Source organism: Labeo rohita, chromosome 25 (assembly GCF_022985175.1).
Source record: "Labeo rohita strain BAU-BD-2019 chromosome 25, IGBB_LRoh.1.0, whole genome shotgun sequence".
NCBI classification, from domain to species: Eukaryota; Metazoa; Chordata; class Actinopteri; order Cypriniformes; family Cyprinidae; genus Labeo; species Labeo rohita.
In genome coordinates, this window is record NC_066893.1 from 14,539,607 (window position 1) to 14,563,510 (window position 23,904).

General features: G+C 34.3%; 1 protein-coding gene across 3 annotated transcripts in view; it reads left to right on the forward strand.

Moving 5' to 3' along the window:
• si:dkey-106n21.1 (solute carrier family 23 member 2) overlaps nt 1-17,274 on the forward strand; it is a 74,685-nt gene extending 57,411 nt beyond the window's left edge. For 2 of the 3 annotated variants that reach the window (XM_051098909.1, XM_051098911.1), the window contains 5 exons: nt 3,557-3,810; nt 8,088-8,252; nt 8,364-8,472; nt 13,341-13,436; nt 15,779-17,274. In XM_051098909.1, the coding sequence (XP_050954866.1) occupies nt 3,557-3,810; nt 8,088-8,252; nt 8,364-8,472; nt 13,341-13,436; nt 15,779-15,966 (812 nt within the window). In that variant the 3' untranslated portion in view covers nt 15,967-17,274. The remainder of the gene's footprint in view (nt 1-3,556; nt 3,811-8,087; nt 8,253-8,363; nt 8,473-13,340; nt 13,437-15,778) is intronic. The other variant, XM_051098910.1, reaches the window with a different exon arrangement.
• The last annotated feature ends 6,630 nt before the right edge of the window (nt 17,275-23,904 follow it).

The window sequence follows — 23,904 nt, forward strand, 5'->3', positions numbered from 1 at the left end:
AAATAAATGCAGTCTTGGTGAGCAGAAGAGACTTCTTTAAAACATTAAAAATCTTACTGTTCAAAAAATTTTAGTGTACTGGTAGTGTACATTTGTAGAACTATTCTTCAACATTTTACACATTACAACAACGAAAAGCATGCTCAAGATGACAAATAAAGCTTTAAAAAAAAAAGTAATTTCAACTAAATATTTTATATTCCAGTCAAGCTGTAATGTTGTCTCATTAAGTGTAAAAATATTACTTAATTTTGTTTTAAATTCTAAATATCATTTTAGCTTTTGGGGGGGAGAAATTCCAACAATGCTTAAAATGTTTTTATCACAGAATTCTAGCTAACAAAAACAATTTGTGATGTTCTCGAGATTTCAGGAAAAAAAAATTGTTTTTATGCAGTTTATTGTGAAAAATTTCCACAGTTGCAAAAACATGCACATGCATTATCTCTTGCTTAACTGTAAAAATTCCAGAAGAAGTAATCAAATTAATCTTATCATGAATTAAAACACCAACAAAAAGAAAATGTACAGTTTGATGCAAAGATGAATGGTTTCCCTGGAACTCATAAAAAAACATTTTGTCAACTGTCTGACCTTTATGAATAATATATGTCACTTGAATGCTGATTTTCTTAGTCAGTGAACATGAACGTTACCTGTTTCAACAGTACTGTCACAGCTGGTTCCCAAGTGCTGTTTGCCAGCTGTTTTTAAATGACATGTCTTTTCAAAGAATTAACCATCTTGAATGGCAGTGTTTCTTTCAGAATCCACAGATGAGAGATATGTCTGCTCTGAGGGCATTGGTGATAAAGTGACATGAATGGGGCTCCTCGGGTTCATCCTGAAGGAGATTTAACAACTGTCATTCACAGGGAACCATAGTTTGCTTTGTTAGGGTCAGTTCTCACCCATAAAGGTGTAGTGTATTAATGTCTCAGAAACATGTAGCAGTCTTAGCGTTTTGCCCAGTCTCATCTCTTTTCAATGGTTCTGTTGTATTAGGAAATGCTTTCAACACTCAGTGTCCCCCTGCTGTGAATCAGCTAGCAAATATATGTATTTGAAACAGCTTAAGGTATCAGTGTTACTTTTCATAGCGTCCCATTTGACTTCTATAGATAAAGCCCATAAGTTGTACCGCCTGAAGGCTTCCATGTTGGGGAATGTGGTATTTTAATCTTCAGATAGCTAATACAGGTTTGACTGCATCACTGTCTGAATGTTACTGGGAACAATTCATCATTTCGCTTGACCCACTTAAATCCCTTGAGACATTTATGTGCTTCAGGCTGATATGTGAAAACAAAGGAGCATGGGCCTCACGTTACACTACATGCTCCTCTCAGCCATTCACTTTGAATGATAGTCTTTTGAAGCCGTCCTTGTCAATACATTGATCTGTGAATGTACTGAATAGCTGATAACTTTTCACAGAAAATAGTTTTTTTGTAGTAGTTTTTTGTTACAGTTGGGGTCAAAAGTTTACACCCCCTCCCTTTCAGAATCTGCAAAATGTTAATTATTTTACCAAAATAAGAGGGATCATACAAAATGCATGTTGTTGTTTATTTAGTACTGACCTGAATAAGATATTTAACAAGAAAGATGTTTGCATATAGTCCACAAGAGAACATAATAGTTGCATTTTAAAAAAAAATACCCCGTTAAAAAGTTTACATCCCCTGGATTTTTAAAATAGCGTTCTTATACCTGAATGATCCACACCCTTTTTTTTTTTTTTGTTTAGTGATAGTTGTTTATGAGTCCCTTGTTTGTCCTGAACAGTTAAACTGCCTGCTGTTCTTCAGAAAAATCCTTCAGATCCCACAAATTCTTAGGTATTTCAGCATTTTTGTGTATTTGAACCCTTTCAAACGACTGTGATTTTGAGATCCATCTTTTCACACTGAGGACAACTGAGGGACTCATATGCAACTATTACAGAAGGTTCAAACGCTCACTGATGCTCCAGAAGGAGACAGAACCGGGGTGTGAAAACTTTTGGAATTTGAAGATCAGGGAAAATTTAACTTATTTTGTCTTCTGGGAAACATGTAACTATCTTCTGTAGCCTCTGAAGAGCAGAAATAAATAAAAAAAAATGTTATATTTAGGCAAAATAAGAAAAATGTACACATCTCCATTCTATTCAAAAGTTTACACCCCTAGTATAGTGTATGTTTGTAGTGTATTGTACTACTGGAATACTGCACCACTGGAAAAGGCTCTCAGCCAATCACATTTAAGAACCAGAATGTTGTATAAAGTGTATTAAATGTTCATGCAATTTGGTGCCAATAGCCTTGTGGTTAGTGCGCCAACCCATAGCACAGCTGTGCTTGTGGCGACCCAAGTTCGACTCCCGTCTCGAGGTCCTTTGCCGATCCCATTCCCCTCTCTCTGCCCAGTACTTTCCTGTCATCTCTCTACTGTCCTGTACAAAAATGTTCATGCAATTTTTAAAATAAATGTAAAATCTTCTTTAAAAACAAGAAGAAATTATGTTTTAGGTAAGATATTATATAATCAGAATCAGAATCAGAACAGCTTTATTGCCAAGTATGCTTACGCATACAAGGAATTTGTTTTGGTTTCACAGGTTTCCAGAGACGACAACAGCAACACAGAGAAAATAAACTAAGTTGAGAATAAAAAATACACATATATAAATATAAATAGACAAAAATTGCAATATAAGATTTAAGAAAATAAAAAAATTTTATATACAGTTGTGCTACAGATGATAGAAAAAGAATAGAATAGAATAGAATAGAATGAGATGCCGGGATGTATTGAGATGTAGGTGGTAACAAATAAATATAAGGTTATTGCACATATTTTATAAATATTATTTATTATTTTGCTGAAATATATACACTACCATTCAAAAGTTTAGGGTCGGTAATTAAAAAATATTTTTTAATATATTTCCACATGTAATTTATTCCTGTGATCAGAAATCATTCTGATATGGTGATTTGCTGCTCAAGAAACATTTCTTATTATATTCAGTGTTGAAAACAGTTATGCTGCTTAATATTTTTGTAGAAACCGTGATACATTTTTCAGGATTATTTAATGAATTGAAAGTTCAAAAGCATATGGTTTATTTGAAGTATACAGGCACACTTTTTTTTTGCATTTTTCAAATGAACATTTATTTAATTTGGCTTTGACTTATTACTCATTTAACCATCATTCCCAGCCTTGAAAAGCACGCTTCCAAATTACTCAGAAAGTCTGATTAAAATCTGGTCGTTTTAGGTATTTTATTTGATTAAAATCTTGTACAGTTCTAAATAGGAGTCAAAGTAAACATACCTCCGTGATACTATAACAAAAAATAAAAACAATCCAAAGGTTTCTTAAGTTTAAGCGTACTGAAAAAATGATTTTCCTAGTAACCTCATAAATGTGTAGTTCTGTATTATATCTCAGCATGCCAGTATAAAAACTACCTACTTAATATTTTTATCTCCATCATAAAGTATACTAAGAAACATCTTACTGTTGCAAAGGAACCTTACTCATCTCTTAACTCTTGCTTTTTTAGGACAGTGGGGTTTACCGACTGTGAGCGTTTCGTCCGTGCTGGGCATGATGGCTGGAGTGCTGGCTTCAACAATGGAGTCCATTGGAGACTATTATGCGTGCGCTCGTCTCTCTGGAGCGCCTCCACCGCCCACACATGCTATTAACCGTGGCATTGCGGTGGAAGGCGTGGGCTGCATCTTGGCTGCCCTGTGGGGTAGTGGTAATGGCACCACATCCTACAGTCAGAACATCGCTGCTCTGGGAATTACAAGGGTAGGATTTGTCTGATTATTGATAATAATACCTATAACAATTTTCATTTTTGTTGCCACCAGCACAAATTTGGTTCTTTTCTGTTGTATATTAACAAAGCATGTTATTTATTATTTAAACACTTTTATGTTACTTTTCACCTAAAACTTTGACTGTCCTGAAGTCACACTGAAGTAGACCACCAGTCAAAGGTTTGGAACAATTTTCTTTTTGAAAGTCTCTTATGCTCACCAGTGTCCGTACAAGGTGCTTAAAGTGCTTGAAGTACTTTAATTTGACTTTTTGAAATGTAAGGCCTGGAAAAACCCTTGAAAAAGTACTTGAAAAGTGCTTGAATTATTGAAAGACAATGCATCTATGAAAGAAGTGTTTAATTTTGTCAATAAGCACATATCTTTTCACGCAAAATTCACGCAATTCAAAAAACATCATACCTTTTTCGCTTATTTCAGTGAATGTCAGAAAACATTCAAGCTAAGCAAGTAGTAGTAATGACAGTGTCGTGTAAACATGGCTGAAGATGCGAAAAGAGGAACAGATGAACCAAATCAATTGAGTAATTTATGCTGGAACCACTCTAATTGATTCAAACTCTTCATTTGATTCAAGACTTTGATCATTCATTTCAAGCGATTCACCAGCAAAAACCAGATCAAATTAAAAGAGCCATTCATTTTCGATATCGCTTGCAACAATTTTAAAAAGCACGTAGTGATAGGTGAAACAGAGCTTTTCGAAACTCTGAACTCTGAATGATTCACTATTTTGAATCTCTCCAATCGGATCACGAATAGCAAATCAATTGATTTAAATCTAGATCAAATTCAGATCGGGACTTCAGAGTGTGGACTGTGAATCAGTTGATTAAGATCGGAACGGGTTCGTGAATCATTTAGCAAACTGAATCATTTAGGTCAAATTATTTCCAATATGTGATCTGAAGTCTTGATCTAAATTTGATTTAGATCGGGATTTCAAAACATGGATTGCAAATCACTTGATTTAAATCGGAACTTTGTAGCGCTTATCACAGATCATTTGATTTAGATTGGAACTTTGTGTATCGGGAATCATTTGATTCAGGTCAGGACTTTGGAGTGCGTATCAAGAATCATTTGATTTAGATTGGAATGGGTTCGTGAATCATTTAGCAAACAGAATCATTCAGATCATATGATTTAGGATGCGTGATTTGAAGTCCCGATCTAAATAAAATTCAGATCCAGACTTCAGTGCGTGGATTGCAAATCATTTGATTTAGATTGGAACTTTGTGTATCGCTAATCATTTGATTCAGGTCATGACTTTGGAGCGTGTATCGTGAATCATTTGATTTAGATCGGAACGGGTTCGTGAATCATTTAGCAAACAGAATCATTCAGATCAGATCGATACGCGATTTGAAGTCCCAACTTAAACCAAATTCAGATCAGGACTTCTGAGCGTAGATTGTGAATCATTTGATTTAGATCGGAACTTCTGAGCATGAATCATAAATCACTAAACAAACTGAATAGTTCAAATCAAATGATTTGTGATGCGCAATTTAAAGTCCCAAACTAAATCAAATTCAGATCAGGACTTCAAAGTGTGTATTGCAAATCATTTGATTTAGATCGGAACTTGGTAGCGCATATCGCAAATCATTTGATTTAGATTGGAACTTTGTGTACCATGAATCATTTGATTTAGGTCAGGACGGGTTAGTGAATCATTTAGCGAATTGAATCATTCAGATCAGATCGACACGCAATTTGAAGTCCAGATTTAAATCAAATTCAGATCAGGACTTCCGAGTGTGGATTGTGAATCATTTGATTTAGATCAGAACGGAGCATGAATCGCAAATCATTTACCAAACTAAATAATTCAAATCAAATAATTTGCGATGCGCGATTTAAAGTCCCAAACTAAATCAAATTCAGATCAGGACTTCACAATGTGGATCGCAAATCATTTGATTTAGATCTGAACTTTGTGTACCATGAATCATTTGATTCATGTCGGGACTTCGGAGCGCTTATCGCAAATCATTTGATTTAGATCGGAACTTCGGAGCATGAATCATAAATCACTAAACAAACTGAATAGTTCAAATCAAATGATTTGTGATGCGCAATTTAAAGTCCCAAACTAAATCAAATTCAGATCAGGACTTCAAAGTGTGTATTGCAAATCATTTGATTTAGATTGGAACTTTGTGTACCATGAATCATTTGATTTAGGTCAGGACGGGTTAGTGAATCATTTAGCGAATTGAATCATTCAGATCAGATCGACACGCAATTTGAAGTCCAGATTTAAATCAAATTCAGATCAGGACTTCCGAGTGTGGATTGTGAATCATTTGATTTAGATCAGAACGGAGCATGAATCGCAAATCATTTACCAAACTAAATAATTCAAATCAAATAATTTGCGATGCGCGATTTAAAGTCCCAAACTAAATCAAATTCAGATCAGGACTTCAAAATGTGGATCGCAAATCATTTGATTTAGATCTGAACTTTGTGTACCATGAATCATTTGATTCATGTCGGGACTTCGGAGCGCTTATCGCAAATCATTTGATTTAGATCGGAACAGGTTAGTGAATCATTTAGCGAATAGAATCATTCAGATCAGATCGATACGCGATTTGAAGTCCCGATTTAAATCAAATTCAGATCAGGACTTCAGAGTGTGGAACGTGAGTTATTTAATTTAGATCAGACCTTTGGTGCGGGTTCGCAAATCATTTGTTTCAGATCAGAATTCGGGAGCGATTACACAAATCTTTTTTTTCAGACTTTTTTCTTAAACAGTAGAAAACATCAAACTATATATGCAGTTATAAAGTAAAAGTGTAGTATACTTCTTTTATGCAGTATACTATTTCTCTTTTTTAGAATTTGAAATGGAAGACATCATTCGATAAGTGAGATCTCTGATTGAAGTCCTTGAAAATCAAAAAACTGGTGCTTAAAAAGTCCTTGAAAGTCCTGGAGTTTCATTTTACAGTATCTGTACGAACGCTGGCTCACAAAGACTGCATTTATTTGATCACAAATGCAGTAAAACTGTAATATTGTGAAATATTATTAACATTTGAAATTATATTAAATAAAGGTACAATTTATTCCTGTGATGGAATATGCTGATTTGAAGCTCAAAAAACATTTATTAGTAAATAAATGTTAAAAACATTTTTTTTGTGTGTGTGTGTGTGTGGCTTAATATTTATATGGAACTGTGATACACTACCATTCAAAGGTAGTTCTTTTCAACTGTCTTTTCATCAAAGAATGCTGGAAAAATCCTGTTTTGATAATAAGAACCATTATTAATAATTAAGCAGTATGTTAGAATAATTTTTGAAGGATTGCGTAACACTAAAGACTGCAGTAATGATGCTGAAAATTCAGCTTTGTATCTCAGTAATAAATTACATTTTAAAATATATTAAAATTAAGAATATTTTAAATTGTAATATTATTTTCACAATATTCATGCTTTTTGCTGTATTTTCGTCAAGTATTTTCAGCCTTGCTGAGATCTTAGGAGACTTATCTCAAAAACATAAAAATATACTTTAATTTTATTGTTTATTCTTACAACCTTTCTGGGCCTTGAACATGGTAGTTGTGTTGCTGTCTATCCAGGGTCAGAAAAGCTCTCAGATTTCATCAAAAATATCTTAATTTGTGTTCTGAAGGTTTCCTATTGAACCTAAAGAAGCTGCAAATTAAATTAAGGTTATCCGGTTTAGAAGTTCGGGTTCTCAACATTGAGTGTTGCCTTCTCCAAGATCAGTGACTCTTTGTAGTCTTTTATGATTTTATGCAATGAAGGTGTCCACTGTTCTCAAAAATCCTCCAGGTCCTGTAAATTCTATTGGTTTCTGCGCATCCTCTGCACTTTTGAACTCCTACCTATTTAGAACAATTGAGGGACTCATCCACATCTATCACAAACATCTTCAAGACGTCATTGATGCTCACGGAGGCAACACATGACATTAATGTCATTTTTTGGGGAATGTTTAAACATCTGTTATGTGGTTTCTTCAGGGCAATGCTCAAAAAGATCAGAAAGGTCTGATTTGAAAGATTTTCTCTCTGTTTTTAAATGCTGAGTTGTGTTTTAAAGCTTTGTCTTGATCTGTTTTTTTTCTAATCTGTCTCCATTTCATGAGAATGAAAATTTGAACATTCCCTACATGTTTGAAAATGCTTTTAGGTTGTTTGGTTTGGGTTTAATGACAGTGTTTTGGATGACTTATCTTTTGATGGTGCCAGGTTGGCAGCAGATTGGTACTTCAGACCACCGGGCTTCTTATGATCATCTTGGGACTCTTCGGTAAATTCAGCGCTGTCTTTATAACTATTCCAGACCCGGTCATTGGTGGAATGTTCCTCGTCATGTTCGGGATGGTAGCAGCGGTGGGAATTTCCAATCTTCAGGTACACCTGATAGTCGACATACATTTTATGTCAGGGCGACTTCATCTAAAAAAATACATACTAACGAGTCATCATCTCATATTTCATTTTATGTTTGTGTTTTTCTTGCAGTATGTGGATTTGAACTCTTCCAGGAATCTCTTGATTCTTGGCTTCTCAACCTTCAGTGGTCTTGTGCTCCCAACCTGGTTTCACTCGAACCCAGGCATGATCAACACAGGTGAATATAGCATTAAAACACAAATTTACAGCAGCATTTAACCCATCAGCAGTGGGAATATTAAAAAGCTGTATTAGTCAGTAAAAGCATTAGTTAAAAGAACTCATAAAAACTCAGAACATGAGCATCTGTACTCTTATAGAAAGACCGCTGGTAGTATAATCCGCGAACACATGGGTACCCTGTAGCATGGCCAAAAAGATCAAAAGAAACCAAACCTGGACATGAGACAAGAGTTTGCTTGTGATGTTAACTTGATCTTGTGCAAACACTTCAGGCATTCATAAAAAAATTAGTTTTTTATCAGCTCATTCCTGCTTTGATGTAAGTTTTATATGATATTCAGAATTTTTTTTTTATTTCTCTCACCCTTCTTTGTAACAGGACAGAGACAAGATTGTTATGTAACATATCAAATCCATAAGTTATTAAAATAATAGTGTGTGTACTGTATATACACGGCCATTCAGAAGTTTGGGATCAGCAAGATTTGTAATGTTTTTAATGCTCATCAAGGCTCAATTTATTTGATCAAAAATACAGTATAAACAGCAATATTGTGAAATATTATTACAAAATAACTGTTTTCTCTTTTAATATACTTTCAAATATAATTTATTCCTCCGATGTGAGCTGAATTTTCATTAGCCGTTACTCGAGTCTTCAGTGTCACATGATCCTGCCTGCTTTGTTTTTGTTTGTTTTTTGGAACCTGTGATAGTTTTTTCTGGATTCTTTGTTGAATAAAAAGTTCAAAAGATCAACATTTATTCGAAATAGAAATCTTTTCTAACAATATAAAATTTTATAGTATCACTTTTTATCATTTCAACTCATTCTCACTGAATAAAATATTGAATATTTGAAATTTCTGACATTTTACAAAAAGGTTCATTAGTTAACGTTAGTTAACTACATTAGTTAACATAAACTAAGAATGAACAATACTTCTACAGCATTTATTAATCTTGGTGATGTTAATTTCCACATTTATTAATGCATAATCACAAGTTGTGTTTGTTAACATTTGTTGAGTGACTGTGAACTAACATAAACAAACAATGAACAACTATTTATATTAACTAACATTAACAAAGATTATTAAATAGTGTACTAAATGAATTGTTCATTGTCTGTTCATGTTAGTTAATACATTAACTAATGTTAACAAATGACACCTTATTGTAAAGTGTTACTGATTTTTTTTTTTTTTTTTTTTTGAAAAATGTACTGACCCAAAACTTTTTAACGGTAGTGTACATTGACTTCTATTTTAAATAAATGATATTCTTTTCTTTTTTTTTAACAAAAATATTAAGCATCACAACTTCTTCCAACATTGATAATCAACATATTAGAATGATTTCTGAAGGATCACGTGACACTGAAGACTGGAATAATGATGCTGAAAATTCAGCTTTGCATCTCAGAAATAAATTACATTTTAAAAAATATTAAATTGAAGAATACTTATTTTAAATGGTAATATTATTTTCATAATATTCCTGCTTTTGCTGTATTTTCATCAAGTAATTTCAGCCTTGCTAAGATTCTTAAGAGACTTATTTCAAAAACATGGTAGTGTAGTAGTAATCCATGCTGCATATTAAGTCAGTTTTATTTTATATAGTGCTTTTCCCAATACACATTGTTTGAAAGTAACTATACTTTATATTTTAAAGTATACTAAATTTGAAACCGTTATTTTAAATTGCAATAATATTTCACAATATACCGTTTTTTCTGAATTTTTGATCAAGAAATAAAGCCTTGCTGAGCATGAGAAAAAAAATAAAAAATCTTACTGATCTTACCAAACTTTTGAACAGCAGTGTAGATAGAGAGAGAAAGTTCATTTAAAGTAAATCTCTTTGTCTGTGACCAATATTTACAGCGCTTTGATGACTGATGATCCAAAAAAATGTAAAAATAGGTAAAAGTTAACTATTAAAAAGAATAGCTGAACATAAGTTCACAAATAAAATATATTGTTACTGACTTGATTTTGGTATAAACGTAAAATCCTAAAAAACACTAACTTCATGAGATTCATACTTGGCTTTAATACACAGAATATTAATTACATTGCTAATGAAAAAATATAAAATAGAATTGTTTTTCTCGTTATCTGATTGTGTAAGTAATGCTTTTTTAACCAAGAAAATGTGACTGGGACATGAATTTAAAATTTGATTTAAAAAAAAAACAGGGTTTTGCTTCTCATTTCAGAGCACCACTGCAAACTTACTTTTTATGGAAAGCAATGGATTACAATTACTTTTTACAGCCTGGGTTGGCCTAGCTTTTTTGGCTTATTTGGTTTTTAAAAACCCCAGAACTTACATTTTTGGCAACTGTAAAGGTCCTTTCACAACAGAAGTAAAATAAACAAGTCTCAGGCTGAAAGAAGAGCCTCTGCCCCTCACTCCCAATTCAACTTCCAATCAACATGGTGACAGTAGAGGTGTCAGTGAATAAATGCGAAAACATTTACGTTACTTATCTGATAAAGTATCTCAGATATTTCATTGTAAATTTAATAGTAATGTATTACTAGTTAAAAAAGTAAACTGATATCTAATTACTCATATTACTCATGTTACTTGTAATGCGTTACCCCAACACTGTATATACGTGTTATTTTTATCATGTGTGTATTACACAATATTATATAATATTCTAAAAAAATTTAAAGTAATTATATTATTTTAAAAAGTAACTCTCTCTCTGTCTATATATATATATATATGTGTGTGTGTGTGTGTAAAAAATTCACTTGAGCAGAATCACTCTGAATATATATATATTAGTGCTGTTAAACGATTAATCGTGATTAATCGCATCCAAAATAAAAGTTTTTGTTTGCATATTATATGTGTCTACTGTGTATATTTATTAGGTGTAAAAATACACATACATACAGTTTATATTTTAAAAACATTTTCATGTATTTACGTTTTTACATATTTATATTCATATAATTTATATTATGTTTAAATATACTTAATATATATATATACATAACATTTTTCTTAAATATATACATGCATGTGTGTGTATTTATATATACATAATAAATATGGAGAGTACACACACATATATTATGTAAACAAAAACCTTTATTTTGGAAGCGATTAATCGCAATTAATCGTTTGACAGCACTAATATATATATATATATATATATATATGTTTATATATGTATGTATGTATGTATTTACTGCTTTATATTTATATTTAAATTTATATTTATATAAATATATATATAAAGCAGTAAATACATACTATATATATATATACATAATAAATATGGAGAGTACACACACATATATTATGTAAACAAAAACCTTTATTTTGGAAGCGATTAATCGCAATTAATCGTTTGACAGCACTAATATATATATATATATATATATATATATATGTTTATATATGTATGTATGTATTTACTGCTTTATATTTATATTTAAATTTATATATATATATATATATATATATATAATATATATAAATATAAATTTAAATATAAATATAAAGCAGTAAATACATACTATATATATATATATATATATATATATATATATATACATAATAAATATGGAGAGTACACACACATATATTATGTAAACAAAAACCTTTATTTTGGAAGCGATTAATCGCAATTAATCGTTTGACAGCACTAATATATATATATATATATATATATGTTTATATATGTATGTATGTATGTATGTATTTACTGCTTTATATTTATATTTAAATTTATATTTATATATATATATATATATATATATATATATATATATATAAATATAAATTTAAATATATATATAAAGCAGTAAATACATACTATATATATATATATATATATATATATATATACATAATAAATATGGAGAGTACACACACATATATTATGTAAACAAAAACCTTTATTTTGGAAGCGATTAATCGCAATTAATCGTTTGACAGCACTAATATATATATATATATATATATATATATATGTTTATATATGTATGTATGTATGTATGTATGTATTTACTGCTTTATATTTATATTTAAATTTATATTTATATATATATATATATATATATATATATATATATATATATATATATATATATAAATATAAATTTAAATATAAATATAAAGCAGTAAATACATACTACATATATATATATATATATATATATATATATATATATATACTGCTTTGCATTACATGCAAATGTTGCTTCAGCAACTGAACAGGATAAGTAGCAGTAGTTGTTTAAGATATGCTATGTGAAAGGTCACTTGGTGCAAGTGGCACATCCCAAGCTTAACTACATCGGTAAAAAGCATTGTCTGGACTCCTGAGGTTAGGGCGACTTATCTGCCAATCCTCTTTACAAGTCTCCGTTTGACTCTGCTGTAATCTCCCCTCTTCGCTTCAGTGCGAACCTTTCGCGTAAAAATCAACGGCCCTCCTTCGACATCCGGGCCAGTGCACCCTTCAGATGAACTTTGTCCTAATCTTCGTCCCGAGTTTTCTGTTAACACTGCTTAAAACAAGGGGGCTTTTCCACCAACAAAAGTCCAGTAGTGCTTTATCAGGGGCTCTTTTAAGCAGTTTATTGACAGGCTTTCAGGAATTAGTGCTTTAAGCTGACACATTGAACTCCTGACCAACGCTTGCTGCATGGGTCTCGTCAGATGGATGGTAATTGGCCCTGGAACATCCACCCTATTAAAACATAATAATAAGATATCTTATACCAAGAGTTTTTACACCCACACATTGCCTTACATTTATATACATGCATTAGACATCTGTCGATGTCCATCCGTTTTTTTGTGATCTGAATGTTTTAAATCTGTCAACAGGCATAAAAGAGCTGGATCAGCTCATAATGATTCTCTTCACTACACACATGTTCATCGGTGGATTCTTTGGGTTTGTTTTGGACAACACAATACCAGGTACATTGTAAAAATGCATGACTGTTGGGCATGTTAATCTGCATGGTCGAAAGGTCTTTGTTTAATTCATATGGCATACGAACGTTATTATTCAATAAAAATACACATCAACAGGAAATGCTAATGAATGCACACTCTTGAACATCCAGAATGGCAGAAATGGGTACTGCAGTCCAAATTCAAAATCTTGGAGAGCGTTGTGATCTCTGTGTAATCTGGTTCAAGACAGTTCGATATCATCCTACATCGCTGCAGAAGTACTGACCCAGTGTTTACAAAGTGAACGTGCAAAGAAGATCAGATGCCCTTTACGAAAAACGGTAAAACAGCGATGTAGGACAATTTTGAAGTTGGAGGAGCAAATGAGATGGGAGTTTTTTGACATACCCTAACTATCTTAAATCGGAATACAACGAGTACACGCAGAGCTAGACAAGACAAACATTTGAGGTTAAAAAGCATATAAACTCTCAGTTTTCTTAGAAAATAACTGATCGTTTCACTAGATAAGACCCTTCTTCTTCGGCTGGGATCGTTTAGAGCCCTTTGATGCTGCATTTAGGAAGTTTAAACTCGCAGGCACCATAGAAGTCCACTATATGGGGAACATTCCTGAAACGTTTTCACCAAAAAACATACTTTCTTTACGACTGAAGAAAGAAAGACATGAACAATTTGGGGGGGTGAGTAAATTATCTGTAAATTTTTGTTCTGGAAGTGAACTTTTTAGGTCAGGTAGAACCTGCAATCTCTAACCCTGGCTTCCATGACTGCAATACGCTGTTTTCCGTAATCTGGCAAACCGGGGTGTCGATATACTGTTGGGTAAATTTGCAATGGCCGGAATCACACAGACCAAAATGAAAACAGACATTCTGACACGGAATGCACATTTCAAAAGTAGAATAACTCTCTGTAGCATTTTGGAGAACTTTAGCATTTTGTAAACTTTAGGGTGCTTTCACACCTGACACTTGTTTCGGAACCTGGCGCGTTTCCTCCCTTAGCTCGGTTCGTTTGGGCATATGTGGACATGGCAATCGCGCTTGGATCTGCGGCAAAACAATCAGTCCAAGATCGCCTGAATGCAGAGGTCTCGGCTTAATTGAAAACAAACTCTGGAGTGGTTCGGTTGTAGTGAGAAAGCAATCCAATCCAACGGACCAACGAAACAGGCTATAAAACATGGTATAATGGGTAATTACAGTTCTGTGAACAGGAGTACCTTTGTTGTTTTGCTAATACCACTTAAATTCAACCTGTGAATGTCTGCGTGTGGGCACATCTTTGCCATTCAAAATCATTTTAGAATGACGTTTAATTGCTGTCTTTGTAGTAGGTTTATTTTAAAAATGTTTTCCAGACGAATCCAGGACTCCCGCTTAAAATTATAAATTAGTATAATGACAGCTACAAAAAAATGCAAGAATAAGCCCGCAAGGCTGTTGCCGTTCCATCATGACGGATGACAACTGAGTGGAATCCCGGAAAATAAACCATGTAATTTTGACCAATGAGAGGACAGTTTACTCACACGGGACTTGTATTAACACATTTGGTCCGTATAGAAACTTTGCTGTGTGAAAGCGCACCACACCAAGAATAAAAAGCAACATTGTAATAATTTTAATCCCTGTTTCAGAACAAAAGGATGTGAAAGCACCCTTACGTAATCCCTAAATATCTATAAAATCTATGCATTTTCTGGTTGCAAGATTTAAAGGGATAGTTCACCCAAAAATGAAAATTCTCTTATTAATTACTCACCCTCATGCCGTTCCAAACCTGTAAGACCTTTGTTCATCTTCGGAACACAAAAAAGGGTATTTTTGATGAAATCTGAGAGCTTTCTGACCCTGCATTGACAGCAATGCAACTGACACGTTTAAGGCCCAAAAAGGTAGTAAGAACATCATTAAAATAGTCCATGTGACATCAGTGGTTCAAGCTTAATTTTATGAAGCTATGAGAATACTTTTTGTGCGCAAAGAAAAAAAATGACTTTATTTAACAATTTCTTGTCTTCCGTGTCAGTCTTTGTCTAGTCACATGGACTGTTTTAACAATGTTGTTAATAAGTTTCCAGGCCTTGAACGTGGTAGTTCCATTTCTGTCTGTGCAGGTTCAGAAAGTTGTCGGATTTCATTTAAAATATCTTAACTTGTGTTTTGAAAATAAACAAAGGTTTACAGGTTTGGAACAATATGAGATGATAAGCGATTAATGACAAAATTTTCATTTTTGGATGAACTATCCCTTTAAATATCTGATTTGTCTTCTAGTTGTGTTAATGTAGTATTGGTATCATTAATAAAAAATATGTTGTTGTTTTTTTTTCTTAGGAACAGAAAGAGAGAGAGGAATAAAGAGCTGGAGGAAAGCAGTTCACGAAGGCTCTCAAATACACGTCAGCGATCACTCTTGTTACAATCTGCCTTTCTGCACAAACTTTATTCAGAGGTTTAAAGTGCTCCACTATCTCCCGTTTCTCCCGTCAGTTAAGTCACAGGAATTGGGAACACATCTGTAGTGCCGGAGCTTCCTGTGGTGAGGCTTGATTTTTGAATGGCACATTCCAGGCAAGAGGTGAGCAACGTTCAGGCCCGGCTCCAGAGTTAAACCGATCAGAATAACCACAGAACTGCCCTGGGTTTCCATTCGAAATCAACAACTGTGAACATTTTCAGCTGTTTTGGGATTATTAGAGTACATGAGGATTCCTCAAAAACTCCAGCTAAACTTCACTGTGAACATGGTGAATTTTAACCGTAAAATTGAAGTTAGATTTTTCAAATGACTACTTAAACAAACAACAATTGAAAATCTTGTTTAATTTGTGCGAGTTCTTACCTGATCAGTGAGTGCAGAGAGTGACGAAGTCCCACACTAAGAGTTAGATTTTCAAAAGTTCATAATACTGATAATAAATCAAAATGAACCCTTTTGCGTCAATGAAATCCAGTTGTGCTTGCAGGTAAAATAACATGTCACCTCAGGACTGCTGCGTATTTGCTCTAATCTAGAGTTCACAGGTACCGCTGGCATAAACGTAGCCGTTGTCATGACAATCATTGCGCACATTTTGTGAAACAACCTGTTTGTCTTTTCATGTCAGCTTTGCTGGCACACTTATATAACAGAATTCTTTTTTTCCGTTTTACTTGCTGTTGTTGATATATGAAATATCAAAGCATTAATATCATTCATACTGTCTAACAATTTGATATTTGAGCTGGGCCTGGTGCCATGTCAGTTTTTCTTTGTGCCATTAATTAAATTTAGTAAATTGAATACAGAAATGCAGTACTACACAAGAAATGTCATGTCAGTTCTGTGAGAACTGCACACAAGGCGTCTGAAATCCATGTTCTTTGAACACATTCCAATTTTGATTAATTCTTAAGTAATTATAGCAATGTGAATCAATTTTTAGATGTATTTTATATTAGTCTTGTGATTTTGTGCACGATATTTATTAAACATAAATCATTAAATACATGCGTGCGTAAAAACAGACCTATCACATTTCGGCAAGATTTCTTTAATGCTACCTCTACAAAAACCCAAAAATATTTGATTTAAAAAAATCCTTGCCAAAGAGAGGACGCTCTGAGATGATGCTGTCCTCAAATGCAAATTTAACTATTATTTTGCACACTTGTCCATTTAAATGACTGTATCCCGAAAATAGACAAAAGCAACAATTCCTTTCAAGCTGAATTTTTAGATCAAAGACAAAAAGGCCTGTGAATAAATAAATCAAATTGTGTTCATCTTCCTTGAAATGCAGGATGCGGTTCATGTTTACATTTGTACCCAAATAAATATGTTAATGACTTGCTCCATTTTGTTTTATATTTATTTATTTATATTTATTTTATATAGTTATCATGACCCAGCTGGGTTAAATCTTTTTACCAAACATCCTGGGTTATTTTATTTGAGTCAATTATTGTTTAAAAATATTATTGCTGGCTTAAAATGAACTGGAACTTATAAAAAACACATACAGAATTACTAGAGGCAACAGCAATAATATATATATATATATATATATATAACATTTAAAAGTATTTTATTTTAATGTATCCAACCGTTCTGCGTAATCGCTTTTTACCAAAATAGCGGTAATTCTCGGGCCGGTGTGTCGCCGAAATCTGAGCCGGTGAAGGGCTGCTGTTCGCCAGGGTGACCGCGAACTTCAGACCGTGGCCTCGCATTTCACTCGTGAAGATGCCGTGACTGACACCAAAATCTACCCGTAAACAAACAGTACTGACATATAGAGAACACATTTTAACGTCAAATTAAATTAAACTCAGTACTATAATGAATAAAATCGCTTTATTTTATGCAAGGCAAGGCGTTTCTGCCGTGCGAAGTGACGCAGCTGACTGACATCTCGTCCTTGTAAATTAATAAGGGCTGGCAAACGATTAATCGCATACAAGATAAAGTTTGAGTTTGCCTAATATTTGGCGTGTACTGTGTGTAATTATTATGTATATATAAATACAAGCACATTCATGTACATATTTAAGAAATATTTACAAGTATATGTATTTATTATCATTTTTTAGAAGTTATATATAAATAAAAATATTTTGTACGTAAACAACATATTTCTCTTTAATATATACCAGGGCTGGCGAATGATTAATCGTGATTAATTGCATACAAAATAAAAGTTTGAGTTTGCCTAATATATATGTGTGTAATGTGTGTAATTATTATGCGTATATAAATACAAGCACATTCATGTATATATTTAAGAAATATTAACAAGTATATGTATTTATTATGATTTTTATAGAATTTATATTATATATAAATAAAAATATTTTGTACGTAAATAACACATTTCTCTTAAATATATACATTAATTTGTGTGTATTTATATATACATAATTACACACAGAACACACACATATAATCGTTTGCCAGCCCTAAAAATAATATAATTTACAGCACAGTAAAAACGTAATAAATGAAATAAAATGTATACAAACCTTTATTTCGCTGAAGAAGTGCAATAACTCAGCAGCTGAGTTGTTTCATCAGAGACAGGCTTAACCCAGCGACTGGGTAGAAAAAAATAACCCATCAACTTAGTTACGGAAAAACTACCCAGCACCTGGGTAAAAAATATCAAAAATAACCCAATAAAATGACCCAAAAAGTTGAACCCAGCATTTGGGTTTAAAAAATCCCCAGCACCTGGGTAAAAATATTAAAAACAGCCTAATAAAATGCCCCAACAGACTGAACTCAGCATTTGGGTTAAAAAAATAACCCAGCATTTTTAGAGTGTAATATTATCATTATTTGTGTTCTGCAGAAGAGTTCAGAACGACATGAGTGTGAGTAAATAGTGACAGAATTTGTTTTTGGGTGAACTGTCACCTCTAGTGGGGAATAAACTGACTTTAAAGCGTTTTAGATAACTGCACAAGTTCAGACACTGGTCACTAGTGCATCCGGACTCCCCGGCACCACAACATTTAGCTCACTTACCTAAGAGCCGCCTGTTTTCTTTGACGTAGGACAGTTGCGTCAAAGTATCAGTAAACAGAAAGACAGATTTTGCCATGACATTTCAGTCGTGCCAAATGAAATTACGGCACTGCCAGTTCTCATTCCCTTTCAGAGGAATTCATGCAACAACATTTGTTTTAAATGCCTATGGGAATCCCCCCGGTGCCGTCTTAGGCCACGCTTGACTAAACAACTAAAACACAAGCAACCAATTTTCAAAGTCACCCTCAATTAATCACAAATATCTCATTTTCCATCTATAAAATTCCATGCAATGGGATTAGTTTGTATGTACTTTTGAGCGTTTTTATAAGGCAGTTTTCAACTTTTAATTTAATGGTATTATTAGGCAAAAACAACTTTCAGAAAAAGAAATTATCAAGAAACATATGCCAACCATAGCCAATGTCGAATCAACACGTGTGTGTATGAAAACAAATTTGACAGTCAAATATTGAAGTATAGCGTGCCATTCGGCCTTTTCACGCACGTAAACACATATCCCGCTGAAATACATATGAATAGCCTCCAGGCAAAAAAAAGCATACATAAACCTATAAAAACGGATAATATGGAACCTGACTAAATGCTGGTTTCTGCTCACTCATTCACTGGCCTCTCAGCTGATATCAGTCAGTCCGACTGTGGACGTCATCGGCATTACTGATATGGGCCTTCTTGGAATAGATATATGCTTAAATAAGAAATGGACCCATGAAATGCTTTCCATTAATGAATCCTGCCCCAGTTTGTAAAGAATAGTAGAACAGCAGCCACTGTAGCACGAAAGAAGATTACAACTAAACTTTTGAAGGGTTACAACTGTACAAAATTAGGAAGTGTGGAGACTCTTGCTTTTAATGTCTTCAGCACATCTGTGGCTTCAGCACATCCTTGGCTTCAGGACGTCAATTGTTTCTCAGACTGTGCTGGTGGGATTTTGGTCCACTCTTCTTCCACAGTTTGGTAACTCTAGTGGGTTTCTTAGCCATAACTTTGTCGCTGAGGGTTTTCTGGGCCCGCCATTTCATTATTTCAGTGGTCTTAGCTTCAAGGAAATGCTTTACTTGTTTTGCAGTGTGATGGGGCGTTGTTTTGCACGAAAATTGCAGGCTGATTAGGAGATGTTTACAAAGAAAGAATTGCAAGTTGCTGACAGAGGTTCTGATAAATATTTACACTGACCCTGCCACGTAGCTGCATAATAGGCCCAACTCCCGTTGCAGAAAATCCCCAAAACCATGACACCTTCTCCTCCACCTTTCACTGACTTCTTTACACACGTCAGTCTTTCCTCAGTTTGACGCCGAACAAAATGTTTCTCATCAGACCCAATTAAATTAAACTTGCTCTCATTACTTAAGTGAACTGTGGACCAGTTCTCCTCTCTCCATACAACATGCTCCTCAGCAAAGGTGAGTGTAGCCTTTGAATTCTTTCTGAGAAGTTTGGTCACGGCAGAGTGCGCTTTCAGTCCGACTTCTCTTAGGCTGTGTTCACCCTTGTAGTTCAGTTTGTTTGGTTCATTTGGTCTGGACCAAAAAGGAAAATTATACATTTGGTCCTAGTCCACTTAAGAGTTCACACTGGCATTTTTGACAGCGAACCTAAATATACCGAACCTAAAGGCATAGTAATACGTTCACAACCTAATTGGTCGGGTTGAATGACGTATATTTCGTGACGGAACTCACCGAATACTCCAAACAAAAGGAAAATGTGCGTTGACTTAAAGCAGCGCTGTAGGTCTATTACATCAAAGTACTCATTCACTGATCGGTCTGCTGAGAGCCACTTTAAGCCGCTTATTGTTGCATGCATATGATTTTATTTTCACCATCTGCGAACTCACAAAGAGCTCATAAAAGGCACTTTACCTTCTCATTTCTCCACGTTTGCCCTCTACTCATTTTGTATTGGATACACCGCTTGTTTCCTGTGTGAAATCATGTCGCATTGGTTCGTTTAGAAGTATTTGGTCAGTGTTTCGTTCATATTTCATTCGAACCGCACCAGAGTTCGTTTGGAAGCGGACCGAGACCCATCTTTTTAGCGGTCTCAGTCGGCTTGTTTGGTGTGCACCAGGGTTCGGATGGCAGCGTTCACACTTACTCAAATGAACCGCACTAACAGAGCAATCGCACCAGAGTTTGTTTTAATCAAAGCAAACATGGCAAGCAATTCCAGCTGCAGTGCTGAACCGATTTCTCCATTGAAATTTCCTGCTTTATGCTGTCTTCTTGTGTATTTGTCTTACATGGATGACTAGCCTTTTTGTGGGACTTTAGGGGGACTTGAATGAATTCAGTGGTATTTTTTGTGAATGCATGACACGGAGGAAAAGAAATTGTTGAATAAAGTTTTTTTCTTTGCGCGTAAAAATTATTCTCATAGCCTCATAAAATAAAGGTTGAACCACTGATGTCACATGGACTATTTTAACAATGTCCTTACTACCTTTCTAGACCTTGAACGTGTTAGTTGTGTTGCTGTCTATGCAAAGTCAGAAAGTCTCGGATTTCATCAAAAATGTCTTAATTTGTGTTCTGAAGATGAACAAAGGTCTTCCAGGTTTGGAACAACATGAGGGTGTGTAATTAATAACAGAATTTTCATTTTTGGGTGAACTATCCTTTTAAGTGTGGAAAGCAGACTAACTAGGTTACAACTGTTGTGTTCACTCTTACAGGCAAGCCAGTGTGGTAATTTGAAGTACTTTCTAATCTGAGTTGGATTTCTAGGATTGGATTACATTAACAGATGTATAGGCTGACTAAGCAACAAATCACCTGCGAAGCCTCGAACATTGTGTATTAGTGAAAGTCTCTCCCCACCTGCCAAGAGGTTTACAGGTCCAGTAGATGGTTAGCACCCTTTCTTCGAATGTTTCACTTTTATAAGTTAATCAGGGATAGTTTGGCCAAAAATGAAAATTGTTATTCATTACTCACTTTCATATTATTCCAAACCCTGTATGACTTTTTGATTTTCCTCATAAAACGTGAAAAAGAAATTGTCCCAGAGTAACAACCAGCTACACTGTCGCAACTCTTGCCTTGTACCTGTTCCAATAAGTCCCTTGATCCAGCTTTAGCCAAAGGTACATCATATTGAATTATCACCATAGGACCAAACGGCCACCAGCTGGTACTTGTGACCTGAATTGGGCGGTGCGTTTGGCAGTCATTCAGTCAGTCAAGTGATCCAGTTAGGATCGAACGCCACAGCTGCCCCATTCCAGTAGCTTTACAAGATGTAGACAGCTAGTGCAGTGATCTCCAACCTAGGCTATGTAAGCAGGTTCCAGGGGCTACATTTAAAGATTTCCATTTAATAAAGAAGATATTACAACTTATGTAAGTAGTTGATTTCCAGGATAAAAATTTGCTGATAATTTACTCACCCCCATGTCTTCTAAGATGTTTGTGTCTTTCTTTCTTCAGTCAAAAAGAAATTAAGGTTTTTGAGGAAAACGTTCCAGGATTTTTCTCCATATAGTGGACTTCAATGGGAGCCAATGGGTTGAAGGTCCAAATTGTAGTTTTAATGCAGCTTCAAAGGCCGCTACATGATTCCGGCCGAGGAATTATTGTCTTGTCAGCAAAACGGTTGGTCATTTTTGTAGTCACGTAGTCACATTGGAAAAGGTCACGCATGACATAGGCGGAGGTACTGACAGTGTTTACACAGCGAACATGCAAAGTCAAATGCCCTTCACAAAAAAAGGTAAAACAACGATGTTGGAGGAGAAAATGAGATTTTTACCCTACCCTACCTTTTTAAACTGAAGTACACAAGCATGACCTTTCCAATGTAATTACATAATGCGTACAGTCATCAACGCACATCGCAGAGCTAGTGCAAGATGAGCATTTGTGGTTAAAAATTATATAAATTTGTAATTTTTTTTTTAGAAAATGACCAATCGTTTTGCTAGACAAGACCCTTTTTCCTCGGCTGGGATCAGGTAGAGCTCTTTGAAGCTGGACTGAAACTGCAATTTGGACCTTCAACCCACTGATCCCCATTACAGTCCATTGTATGGAGAAATATCCTGGAATGTTTTCCCCAAAAACCTTAATTTCTTTTCGACCGAAGAAAGACAGACATGAACATCCTTGATGACAGGGGTGAGTAAATGATCAGGAAATTTTATTTTTATTTTTTATTTTATTTTATTCTGGAAGTGAACTTGTTCTTTAAATCTTTTGACAGGCCTATTTTTAATTATTTTTTACTACTGGGCTGTTGAATGTTTGAATCTGATTGGCTGAGGAATGTTCTAGTGATGGGTAGTTCGGATCATTTTACCGACTTTTGAGTCTCGTTCAGCAAAATGAACGAATCTTTTTTCGTTCATTTTAGCAAAATATAATTAAAATGCTTACATCTACTGCTTACACAAACGTTGATCACACTACAAACAAAACAAAACTGTAATGCTATAAGAAACAGAAAAGATTAATTCATTGTTTACCTGGGTCTTTAGTCTATGATTAGCTCACCTCACCTCTTATCTGACAAGTTTTCGGGTTTGAGTCCTTTGTTCATCACGTGACAACCCAATAAGCTTAACCAATCCAGTCTGAGCCGGAAAGAGAATTGATTAGTTCATCTCTAGAGTCTTCGGGTTTGAGTCGTTCGTTCATCACGTGACAGCCCCAAAAGGTGAACAAACGACTCCAAAAACCCGAGGACTCGAAACAGGTGAACTAATTTGAGTACAGAACCTAATAGGATGTTGCACATGCGCGACTGAACGAATCACTCCCCGAGACGACTTGTTCGTCCCGAGTCAAATTAAAGATTTGAATCATTCAAGAACGACCCATCACTAGTTCTAAGTTGTCATAGTTGGATCAAATCCAAGAGCAGTGAATGGGAGAGTACCACAAATATATATTTTTTGCATTCCCATTTGCTCAAATAGCAA